A 12,969-nucleotide genomic window follows, 5' to 3' on the forward strand; every position below is an offset into this window, starting at 1 on the left:
AATAGTAATACACACACTCGCGGTGAAACATGTATACACACAGGTTCATGGTCCACTGCTTCCAGCTTATGCAGAATTGAGAAACTGCAAAAATAGAACAAATCCAAATCAATCTTTTACAGATCAGACTGAAATCAGGATGTTTTCTGCAAACTTCTGCTCCAATTTTTCAGTTTAATAACTTATATATCACAAATATTGTGAGAGTAGCTATCTGTGACCCATTGAAAAACCTACTGAACGGGGCTTTCGGGAAAGAACCAAGATGATATCCCACTTAGCATTCCTTCGATTTACAAAACCCGTAACTGCATGACAACAGTATATCATCAGTCTTGACGTCAAAAAGCCGATTCAGCAGAGTTACCATGAACGTTAATGCGTCTCTGAGCTGCTTCTGGGCTCCTCCTGGGCAACATCACAGAAGCAGCTGAAGAGTTTTTGTTCCCGTGGCCAGACAGTGCCAGGTGTCAAACTCTATAGGTCCACAACCAACCTTACCAGCACCAGCAGCTGTACTTCATGTGGCTCATTCTGGCATAAACTCACAGCTGAAACCATAAAAACTGTCGTTCACTTTGAAATGACTCTATGGTGCAATGTAAAGTGAGTTGATTTTTATTTGAGAGGGAACGTTTATTAAAACTCACTGTTATCAGTATGATTCCAGCTTAAGTTTCTTGCCTGCAGTAATATGTTTTGTGCACTGCATCTACAAGAAACAGAATCTTCAGTCATGTGCAATTTGTTGCAAAAATTAAATCTGATTAAAGCATCTATGTGATGACAGTATTGTGGCACAAGGAGGATGTTGTGTGGTTCACAAACCTTTTGAAGGTTGATGAAGATGAAAACATGATGCTGATTGCATCTTAGTGAATATAAGAAAAGAGAGAGCGCTAATTATCAAGGACAGTGAGGGAAATCTGTTAACAGTGCCTGCTAGAAAGAACTGCAACAAATATGGGGACCAGAAAAATGTGAAAATGTGCCATTTTATCTGACTTGGAAGTTTTGTTAGAAGTAATAAATTAAGGCAGACAATCTTCTTGAACCCTACAAGTGATTATGAAGCCATTGTTTAGCATTGTTTCTCCTTTGATTCAACATCTATGGCTAAAGACTTTGTTGACAGGCCATTGAGGTGGTCCATATGGCGGTGTGAAGGCGCAGGGCTCGTGACTCTCTGGAGGATGTAGGGAAAAGCAGACAAAGGCTCAGCCAGCAGGCCCTCAGCCTCTCAGAGCCTCAATGGAGCTGCAGCAGATCCCCCACTGGGGCCAGTTGCCGGTACGTTCTCAAACCAAAGTCTGATCTATGGAAACTGGCCACTTCAACATAATACGTTCAGCCATCCATACTCCTGCCTCCTGGGTCACGTGCTCTCTCTTTATAGGTGAATAGTAGTTGAGGAATGTTTAACACTCTATTGGCATGTGACTCATCGACGACAGCATGAAGACTCATTTACGATTTATGCTTATTGTGGTCATTAAGTTTATGGAAATCCTGTTTTAGATTTTAAGGCTTTTCCCGGCACTCTATTCCAGTGTTCAGCTTCCTTAACTTGCAGGAGATTTTCACATACACCTTATCATTGCAGGTCGATGTTCCCAATTCCGTTTCATCCTCAGCATAATTGTTCAATAGGGTTTGGACCTGGACTAGGCCTGCCTTTGAAATGGTGGTTGATGTTGTCATATGAACCAGTCAGAAACATTCAGCACCACAAGCCTCATCCTCAAAGTTCCTGTATTTTCGGAAAGTATTATCTCTTCATCAGGGACTTTCTGGGGGGTAAGATAATGTCGCCAGAAGTTTATTTAGACCCTGGTCCCTGTGGTTGAGATGCACTGAGTTCCTCAAAAGGTTCCTAGTTCTTGGGGAATGTCCCTGTGGTTGAAGAGGGACGTTATTGAGCAGCATGATGTAAAGTGCGCTTCGTAAATATTTAGATAGAAAACAGAAAAACAGATTTATTAAAGTGTTAGTATGATGAGAAAGCCTGAAGTGTGTAGATTTTGCCTGTCAGGATCTGTCTGATTTTATTTGTGTGCATGCACGTGTAAGACAGAAATATGAAAATTATAGAGCAGAATCCACTAGAAAGACAAAGTCCACATTCTGACATGGCTTGGAAACACAACACCAGAAGACAGCATACACAGAATGTATTCTAATTTTTCCATTTGTATAACCTACTCTGTATCACATTTGCTTTATTGACCATTTTCTTCCTCTAATTGCTTTGACAACACAATTGAATTTAAATGTGGTGCCAATAAAACAGAAAAATAAAAGTGAAAAAAAAAGGTGAAATCGAAAGAAAGACGGATAACACAACAACAATAAAAACAAGTCGAGCAAACTTGGCAGCCGTAAATGTTCTCATGGTTGTCAAAGTTCTTGAAAAACCCCTCAGGACACCTGCTATGCCTCTGGACCATCAGAGAACAACCTGACGTGATTTACAGTTGCAGTCAAAAAAGTACTTACCATGTTCTTTGAGAGTACAGTTAGAAATGACTCATGCAGAGAGCAGGAGATGGACCCCTGGAGTGAAGACCTCCGAGACACACAGATGGGCCACAGAACACCACCAACTCTTGTCAGCTCAGACATATATACTGCACAGGTGTAAGAAGAGCAGGTTGCATTAATGTCCAGTACTCTAATCAGCTTAAATCCCCCATAACGCATCATGCAAACACACATGTTCATCACAAAACTATTACCATCTGACCCTAAAACCCCCTAAAATGTGAGCGTGGGTGTCAACGCTTTCTTCCAGTTTCTGTTTTATGGAAGATAAACCATTTATATAAACAATTCCCTGTGGGAAAAGAGCTGAGTGTTATTTTCGGGAAGATGCAGAACCCGAACTTGTAAATGCAAGAAAGAGTGAAACAATTGGGCAAGAGGATGTGCTGCCAAGTCTGCTTATGTAACCATACTACTACAGTCCATTCACCTCGGCAGAAGAAAGTAAATCTCTTGGATGTGCAGAAATGTTGAAATATCTGGATGTGCTTTGACTTCTCTCCCATGACATGTCACAGATTGGCCCCTATTTATGACTTTCGTGTATGTGTGTGTGTGTGTGTGTGTGTGTGTGTGTGTATGTTCAAGACAAATTACTTCCATTTGTATTTGTGCTTGCGTAAACCACACTGCACACGGTTGGTGTTTGTGCAGGCTCACACAGGTTTGGGAAGTAGCAGAGCAGCAAGTGTAAAGTGTGTATTGTAATGACATGTCAGGCGTCCTGTGTGAGGGCGAGCAGGTTGGTGAGCTGTTGTGATCGGGGCACTTTGATGTGAGAACCTCTGATGTCACCTTTCACTCCAAGCTGAGAGAACCTTACTCAAATACTCTGGCTTTCATACTGCGCTCTTTTTACTCTCTGCTTGTTCTGTCTTTTTATTTCTCTCTCTGTCTCTCTGTCACACACACACACACACAGACACACACAGACACACACATGAAGTTAGCCTTTGTGGCTTGTGAGATAAGTCAATATGTGTCCTTTCAGCTGTCAGCTGATTTCGCCCTGTGCATCTCCTCTTGTCTGCCTGGTCTCCATGGCATCATCTATAACGACTGTTTGAGATCTAAAACACAGACAGTCTGCACCGTGTGGAGCAAAACGGCCCTGACAGACGCAAAATGATAAACACGCATAGATTTACATATAAGTAAGCACAAGCAAGAGGCTGTGAAAACACTTTGCAGTCATTATTTTCTTACATTCAATACTTAATATAGATATTTCCCACAGGATTTGCTCTTTGCTTATGATGAAGGCTCGACGCAGTAAATCACAAGCTTAAAACACTGTTATTCACCTTGAACTGGCCTTTTCTATTCCTCGCTCATTTTCATGATAAAGTGTGTTGTCAGCAGATGGTTTGCTTTCCCACAGCTGTGTGATGAGAGGATATGTCTCTAATAAATGGAAAAGAAAGAATAGAAAACACAAAACCAACCACTTATTCATGTTATTCATGTTTCTGTGAGAAGGAAAATGACAAAATACATCTTCAGTCTGTGTGTATAAGCTTTTTGTTTGCAGAGTAATGGATTTCCGGATATATTTATACTGTGGAGTTGCATTTAGTTCAGTTGTGTGTATTTGGATTAAACATGTCTGTTTAAGTAGTTCAGGTATTAAAGCATTAAAGTAGCAGTGTGTGATCAGAGCAAGAGACAAGGCTCATTTATGTTATCATCTCAAAGCTCTAAGAATACACCTCTGATACACACACACGCCAAAAATACACATTTACTCACACATGCACACTTATCCACTGGGGTGTTTTCTCTGTAAGATGAAAGCCAAATGTCTGGCAACTGACTTCACATCTGCATCCCGTTAAACACGCTAATAATACCAAACACAACAGAGAGTGTGTGTGTATGAGCACACACAAACAGATCTGACATTTTTAGCGGGTTGTATAAAGTGAATTGTTTAGGGAGTCACTTACACTGAAAGTAGTTTTACTCCTTTCCAAACACAAGCTGGGAGGTGTGTGTGTGTGTGCGTTGTTTCTATACCCCTCCTGTCTATTTATTAGAACCATCAATGTAACACAAAACTTTTCGCTCAACTGAACCCTCTCCAGTTACACTTTTTGGCTTTTAATTAATTTGGGCCAATGAAGTCCCTGAGAAGACAAACCGTGACTAAAAACAAACACGTGCGCAAAATTGTCCCCTGTTTCTTTTCGTAGCCTCAGTAACAGCTAGAAGGAGCTGAGGAGAGTGTATCAAGTGTTTGCCTGGTGGGCACATTTTGTGTTTCTTATTAGATGACTAAACGGGAACCAAATTAACTTCTTATGAAGTTTGCAGAGCATGCCAAAAAATCTTCCATAACACACTACTGCTAAATTACAGAGTGTAATATGACTTTTTAAATGTTGGGTTACACGCATGATAAAGGAGGAGGTAGTTGTGTTTGTGCGTGTGGTGGGGGGTCGTGATGCGTCTCTATTGAGCTCCGTGCGTAATTTGGCTGTCAACCCTGATCATCCCACTGACACAGGAAACGATATACAAAATAAAAGCATAAAAAAACAAACCTAAAAGCATAAAACAAACATTGTGAGTTCTCAATCACTTACATATTGCGAAAAGTATATTTTTTAGAAATACAAATCTTACTTTTTTGGTTCGTTTGTAATTTTATACATGATATCACTTGTTAAATAGTCGTTGAAAAGAAGCATGTGCCCTTTATCGCTTTTATTTTGCTATCCATGACCGGAAGTATCATCTGTTTTTTCTTGCCGGCTTGACACTGGTGCGCAATTTAACACTCCGGCGCGGTCCCGTCTGTCACAGATTCTCTGGACTTTACTCAGAGCAGGATCAAAAGATCTTTGTGGCATTATCGTACAATGGATATGAAGCTGCTGGCAGTCGTGGCTGCGCTCATGGTGGTGACATATACGCCTCCAGCACAAGGTATGAAACTATTTTGTGGTTTACTGTGTGTTGTTGATTCAGTTTAACTAGACTTTTTAAATTCCCTGCAGCGATCTGTGTACAATGGAGTGATTATCTGCAAGTTATAAGAGCTTTTTCATTGCCAGGATGCATCATATTGTTATCTAGAAAGTTTCATTTTAAAAGTGCATCAGGAGAGAAGAATGTTTAAATAAGCGCCTTTCCATTCCACAATTAGCATATCTTTTCGCAATATAATATATAATAGTAGACTGCAGATATAACCCTGGTAAATGTTTGCATTTATTATGTCATGTTTATACTAATCATTCCTGAAATGTCATGGTTAAGTCTAATTTTTCACAACAAATCTAATTAAACTGAAATAATTTCATTCAAGTGCAAAATTCCAATTACATACAATTAACGTGCAAATGTTGCCTAAATTAAGTGCCAGCCTCTTAATTCTTATAAAAATATAGTTTTCATTCCACAAATGTAGTTTATTGGATGCATGGGCTTGATTTGGAGTTGGGGAAAACATTTCCGCCGTGCGTAAAGCACCAACAGGCAGCACATGTGGTTCCAGCAGTAGACATTCCCAGTCGGATCACCGTTCAGAGTGTGTATTTGTTCTGCTCTTTTGTTTTCGTTTAATTACGCCCAAATGAGGCAGCTATAAGACAAAGCCACAGCTAGTCTACATGGCGACATCAGTCACCCAACTTGAAGGTGTTGCGCCCTTTATCATGGTAATACCGCGGGATCATGTGTAAAAAATAATTAGCATAGAGTTTAATCTATAGTGGTGTTTCTCACCATCTGTTTGTGTGACCTCAGTTTCCCTTTTTAAAAAGTAATTATTTTGTTTTGCTCATGTCCTTATTTATTCTGAGTGTACTTCCACCTTAAGATAATAACTCCATGCATTTTTTCAACACTGCTGGAAGCCTGATTAACTCTGAGTTATGTCATGTAGCTTTCATGATAAAAAAGCAAACACAGTCCTATTTATTTTTCCACATTTATCTACTGCAAAAATCTTCTGAAAGCTGAGGCTGTAATGGAAAGTAGCTATGCACATCCATCATGAAGTTTAAGGACCACACAGTACACGTGTGTATGACTGAAAGAGCTTAGTGTTGGTGGGTGTAGAAGTCCTGATGTAAATGTCTCCAACCTCTGTGTGTGTTCTGTGGGGCAAGCAAGAAAAACATGTAAAGCTTAAACATGAAATCTTGATTTAATGTAATTTTTTGCTCCATCCTCCTGCAACCCTGCAAAAGATGAATGATAATGGAGGATGTACAGTACAGTGCATGGGCGTTTTGCAGATTTCAGAAGCTTTAGCTGCTTTGCATGCTGCTTTAACTTGTTGAACTGTCAAAGAGGATGTTATACATGGATTTATGAGTTTCCCATCATTTTCAGCTCATTTGACTGTTGTGATAATGTTTAATTTTCTTTATATTCAACAAAATATATCTAGCAGCACCCCAGCTTCCACAGGAGATCAACACCTTTATCTAATCTTTTTTTTTATTTCTCTCTTTAAACACACATTGCTGGTTTGGTAAGTGATACTCATCTCTCCTTCTCTTCCTCAGCAAAGCCCATCAGTCTGGTGGAGAGATGCCACTGCCGCTCAACAGTCAGCAGCCTCCCACGAAGCTACATCAGGGAGCTCAGATTCATCCACACGCCCAACTGCCCCTTCCAAGTGATGTGAGTATTCTCTTTTTCAATGCACACCCTCACAACCTCAGAGAATCACATGTTTTCCACCCTGTCCTTAAAACGTCAGACAGGTTTCCTCCTTGTTGGACATTTCTCACCATCAATCTCAGAGAGGTGACAGGCCAGAGAAAAGAGTTGTGCATGCGTGTGTACACACACGCCCCTCTGCCACTCGCTTTCACACACATGCACAGAAAAGCATTTACCACAGGTCTTGCTGACGCATCCACAGGAAGTGCTCCAGTTGAGTATGAGTGAACGTGAAAGCGAGGTGGAAATTGGATGCAGTTTTGTTTTCGACAGGAAAGCAATAATTGTGGGTTTTGTAAATGGGTTTGCTTCTCATTTGCTTGTCACGCAGCTGTGCCTCCTTGTGCTGCGCGTACAACCTTTTGGGTTTGATCTCATTCATTCTTACGGCCTCGTGTGGAGTGAATTTACGAGTTAAAGTGAGGAGAAACACAAGCACAGTGCAGTCGGTTACAATAGACAGGAAAACTTCAGGAACAATTAAATGCAGGGGAATTATAATTGGCAGGTTCAAGAAATCCACAACAGGAAGAGAGAAAACAGATTTCTGTTACATAAAAACAGGACGTGTGCACCAAAGGAGGCATGATCTCCCACATAGAGACATATGATCCAGTCTTGACCCATTCTGTAAATAACCACAAGGTTATGCTGGATTTAGAACGTGGCCACATGTTGACGGATTGACTGTTCCACTCTTATGTACTCAAATTTTTACGACACATTAATTAGGCAGTTCAGTCAAGGGTGAAACACAAAACTCAACTTTGGGCTGCATGAATGCACATGTTCTTAAGCTGTAGCAGCATCACATATGAGGCTGATTGGTCACCACTGTGAAAAACTGACAAAACCGTGTTAATTCATTCTGTTTAATGAGAATGTGTGAAGACACCTGATGTCACTGGCTTTGCATAATTCAACCTTTCATCTTCAACTGAGGCATAACTGACACATGCTGAAATCTCCCTTTTTCTATCAGTGCCAAGCTGAAGACAAACAAAGAGGTGTGTGTGAACCCGGAGATCCGGTGGCTGCAGCAGTACCTGAAGAATGCCATTAACAAGTAAGCTGCATCAAATCAGACTGATTTTGGTTGTGGATTGTGTGTTTGCTGCAATATGTGGGTCTGTCAGCTGCTGTCAGTTGTCAAACTTTAACAAATAACTCATCAGCAGCACCGTAAAATCAGTTCCACACTATTGAAATTGAATGTAGGGAGGCAAAAGGCCCATTTGGACATCGATCAATGGACTATTGTGAAAGTGACAGCTTTTAATTGCTCAATTTATACTGGAGCGCAAACTTGAGACATGCTGAAACATGACAAAGTGCGAGTAGAGACTGTTTCTACTTTCACACACAAACTGCGGGTTTGATGTGAGATACAACACAAACTTCAAAACCATGTTTAATCTGCTCTAACAAGACTGTTGTTATGGGTTAATCCCTGGTCATCCCTGTTTATGCAAGACACAGTTTTAATGTGTTTTCAGCTCAGTATGGGTTTAATATAATAGAAGTGCTTTTTGGTCACTTAATGTGACTTTAATGCAACAACATGCATAGTTTGTCTCAGACTGAGAGGGCTAAAATCACTGCCAACATCAACTGTCTGCTTCCTGCCCAGAGGAAGGAGACACTTCTCTGAAAAACGTTGGCACCATAGAGTTTGTAGAAGGGATTAAGTTGCCATCCTGAACTCTGTGCAGTCATATTCTTCTAAGGATGAAGCACCCCTGTAGAGGTTGCATGAAACAAACTCTTCTGCACTATGGAGACCGATAAAGAGTTTGGGGATGCAAAAGAAAAGTGAATTTCCTTTCTTTCCCCATGAAGAAAACTAAATAGCCTGCTGCTATCACTGAGGATGTTGATGCTCCATCCTGTGACATACACACTCAATACCCTCCCACACCCCGGCAGACTGTCTGTCTCGAGCATGATTGCAGAGCTCTTGACTCGTCAAGGTGTGAACGGTCCTCTGCATAACAAAACAGCCCAATGTAAAGAGTAGACAGCGGTCGTTTAAAATGGATCAGACCTAATGTGTTTCCAATTACACATAGAGGGACAAACCTATTTACAATGTGTCTAAAGACACACCATTGTAAGTCATGCATTATGCTACTCTTTAGTCAAGTAAATGAGACCGTGATTACTGTTTTCATCAGTTGAAATGTGGCTCAGTATTTAAAGAATGTTATTCCAATGTCAATAATTAAACTGCCCACCCAAGTTCAAGTGTTTATCCTGGTAATATACAGTACGTGCAGGGGTATGTGTTTATCACTCTGTAGCTGCTGCAAATTAATGTTCTGCAAAAATTACATCTTTAGATGAACGATGACAGGGTTATGTTTCTCATTTACTAGCAATGAAGTCAAAAATTACAAAACAATTTTCTTGGAAAGAAAAACTCAACCTGTCAACAAGTACTTGACTCAAAGGTTTGGAGTCAGAGATTTCCAACTCACTTATGGGCTTAAAAGGGGCTGATTAACCAGCTGAAACTGAACGCAGGATTAATTCAAGTTGTTAAGTTCTTGATTAGAGGTCAAAAAACATTTTGGCCCAGTAAAGTTGAAGCAGCTGTTTTTGTTTTTGCTGAGAATGCTGGGACCAAATGTGTCCTGAATTTGGCACCTTCTCTTTATAATCCTGACATCTAATCATGGCTGAACAAATACTCATTCATTTTCAACATGGTGTTAACTAGTTATGTCTTCACAGCCAAGTGTTTGTCCAAATGAACGTAAATTTTGGTGGGAAAATGTTGTGGTATAAACCTCACAATGAATTTGCTTTTTTTCCACCAGGATGAAGAAATCCAAACAGAGTAACTAAAATCTCCTGCAGATATCCTCCTGAGCCATCACTGAGGGTTTGAACCATCACAGCTATGTAACATGTGATATGAGATCATCTGGTATGTTGAACAGCACTTATCCCGGCTGCCACGCTGCAGCCTTTTGCATGGAATGAATCTACAACTCTTCACCGTGAACACCAGCTCACCAGCCCTGTCGCAGTCTTCACCGTCACCGCTCTCATCACTTATAGAGATGTAGACGTTATTAGTGCAAAGTGCAATTATATCTGTGAGTGTATGTTTTTCTAACTATAATGTATATACTTTTTTTGTTAATGGACATCAACAGTAAAGAGCTATTTTTGGAGATTCTCTCGTCCCTCTGGCCTCTCTGTCATTTAGGAGAAAGGATCGACCCTGGGGTCAAAGTGTTTAAGGGGGGATGTAGGTCAGCGAGTGGATTTTCTTCACAACAAACAGGAGTTAACATCCCACTTGCAAGTCGCAGAGTTGTGTTTTCTGCTAAGGCAGCAGAATACAGATTCATTACATCTAATCCCAATCATGGGATCTGCATATCCTCACCATCTCTGATTTTAAATTGTATAAAATGAACAACAATGTGTCGCCTCTCCTCTCAAAAACGAGCCGAGTCGCAGACTTTGCCATGTCGTAACTCATGTTTCAATTTAATTGGCACCGTGGAATTTCAATGGCTGCCAGCTACCCCCAGACTGAATATAAGATGTATAAAAGATCCTAGTAAAAATGGCTATTACAATGTTTTTGTGATGGAAATTAGGATGCCAGAAGAGCTCGAGCATTTCCTGAGCTGTTCTGTGGCTGTGATTATGCGACCGTGTGTTACCAAACATGCCTGCTTTTTTCCGTTCGTAGAGAAAAAGCTGAACATCTGGATACCAAACTGTTTTAATTGGGCGACCAATGAAACGAAATTTACTGGAATCATAAAGCTGTGACGCTTAGCAAGAGATGTTAGGAACTAAATGGTGGAAATCACCAATTACAGTTAGATGTCTTTTCGAACTGAAAAAAAGAACTTATGTCAGCGGGATTCTGATTAAAATAAACCCGTAGTATGAATGTCCATTTCAATGAAGAGTGTATTGCAGTTTGTTACCACACTATGTTAAACTGAGAGCCACAGTAGAAAAAGTAGAAGTAGTATTACTGACAATAAATAGATGTACATAGATGGGACTACCTACAACTGTCATGCAGATAGCAATGCACTTTATATCTGATGTATTTTAACAACATTTACTATTACTCACTAGGTCTGATCATTAAATTCTGTCTTTTGCCTTTTCTATGTTAATCATGCTGTTTCCATTCTGTTATCTCTGATCATTGAATGTGTAACTGCATTTAACGCCTGGGAAATCTCTCCACCTATCCATTTAAATCTCCTTGTCACGTGTAAAATTAATATTATACAAATGTTTTATTTTTGTACTCTTGTCTGCATTTATATATTAAATCTAAACATTTAAATGGAGGAACTGTACTCTCACAATTGGGTCATCCAGCCAGTGTTTTATTGTGAAGCTGGTCAGTAAAAAAGGAAATCTTTAAAATGTTCTGGTTATTATTTTAATATATGCTTTCCTCAACATGTTACAAGCCTTTTTCGTCGTAAATATGCAGCCACAGATGCACACGTACACACAGTTCAGTTGAGTGACTCTTTGTATTTGGTGTAAATCAAGGTTTTCCAGAGCCAACACACACAGCTGCTGTAATCTTACTGTATGAGCAGGTCAGAAGGTCTATCTAAAGACTTTGATGCGTGAACATGTGTTTAGCTTTACTCACAAGGGCAAATAAAAGGCAAGGACAATGATTCTGCCTGTTATTTAACTATTAACTCAACAAGCGACCATTAGGAAAACATTAGGGCTAAAAGGGATGAACTTTTCACTTCCCTCTGGGGGCATTATGTGAGGCGGAGCACAGTAGTTTCTGTGATGAGAGTGGTCCGCTGATTGAAACATCAGGGAGAGATAAAGGCCTGTGAGTGGCAGTCCTCGACCCTTTTCGCTGTATTTGCTGATTAGCTTTGAACTCCAGTTAAAGCGGGATTAAAGCGGAATCAGCAGCACTGCTCGTGTGAGATAAAGCCATTGATTTAGCTCTGGTGTGCAAATTCGGAGTGGAAATTACTAAGATTAAATCACTGTACGGACTGATTGTGTTAACCTGATATCACTGCAGGCATCAGCAGGTAGCGACAAGTATTTTCCTCCCGTGCAATGTGAAGATTGGGCAGCTTGTCTCATGTAACATTTTTATCACACAGAGGACACATCCTCATATCTTTAAGTGTGAACTATTTGTACTCTGAGTAAACCATTTGTGCACTGAGCATATTTCAATTAAACTTAAAATTGCTCACAAGTCATTTGCCTTCAATCATCAATATTTTATCATGTACTTATCAGTGTGATCTCACAGATACATTTGAAATGACGATGACTTCTGAACACTGCATTATGTGGTTGTGGCGCGTATTGTATGTGGTGGCTGCATGTTAGGTTTTAAGCACCAATACTGCTTGGTTAGGTTTAGAAAGAGACTGTTTTTGATTATAATAACGTGCTTTGTTACATATGGGATGTAAGAACGCCATAAATGTATGTCACGTGCATGACATAACTACATAAAGAATGTCAAGTTACAAGAAGTCAACTGACTTTTAGTTTCACAAGGGAAACAAGCAACAGTCTCCCAGGTGAATGTTGGGTGTTTCTTTCATCCATCCGAAACCACCCACCCTGACCCCCTCCCTATGCGGACTTTCTTGCTCTTGGGGTCATAATATTAACTATGTCGTTGAACCTGGGGATTTCTGTCGTTGAATTTCTTGGAAGGATCCTCCTTGACTTTCCAGTGGCATTGTTTCCATGGTGCCGCATGTA

The 12,969-nt window shown here is 40.2% G+C and overlaps 1 protein-coding gene across 1 annotated transcript; it reads left to right on the forward strand.

Annotated features, from left to right (window-relative positions):
* The first annotated feature begins 5,336 nt into the window (after positions 1-5,336).
* Positions 5,337-12,450, forward strand: cxcl12a (chemokine (C-X-C motif) ligand 12a (stromal cell-derived factor 1)). Its single transcript, XM_050071564.1, has 4 exons — positions 5,337-5,469; positions 7,059-7,176; positions 8,201-8,284; positions 10,038-12,450. The coding sequence occupies exons 1-4, from the start codon at positions 5,403-5,405 to the stop codon at positions 10,063-10,065; spliced, it is 297 nt and encodes a 98-aa protein (XP_049927521.1). The 5' UTR covers positions 5,337-5,402; the 3' UTR covers positions 10,066-12,450.
* The last annotated feature ends 519 nt before the right edge of the window (positions 12,451-12,969 follow it).

Source organism: Epinephelus moara, chromosome 19 (genome assembly GCF_006386435.1).
Source record: "Epinephelus moara isolate mb chromosome 19, YSFRI_EMoa_1.0, whole genome shotgun sequence".
NCBI classification, from domain to species: Eukaryota; Metazoa; Chordata; class Actinopteri; order Perciformes; family Serranidae; genus Epinephelus; species Epinephelus moara.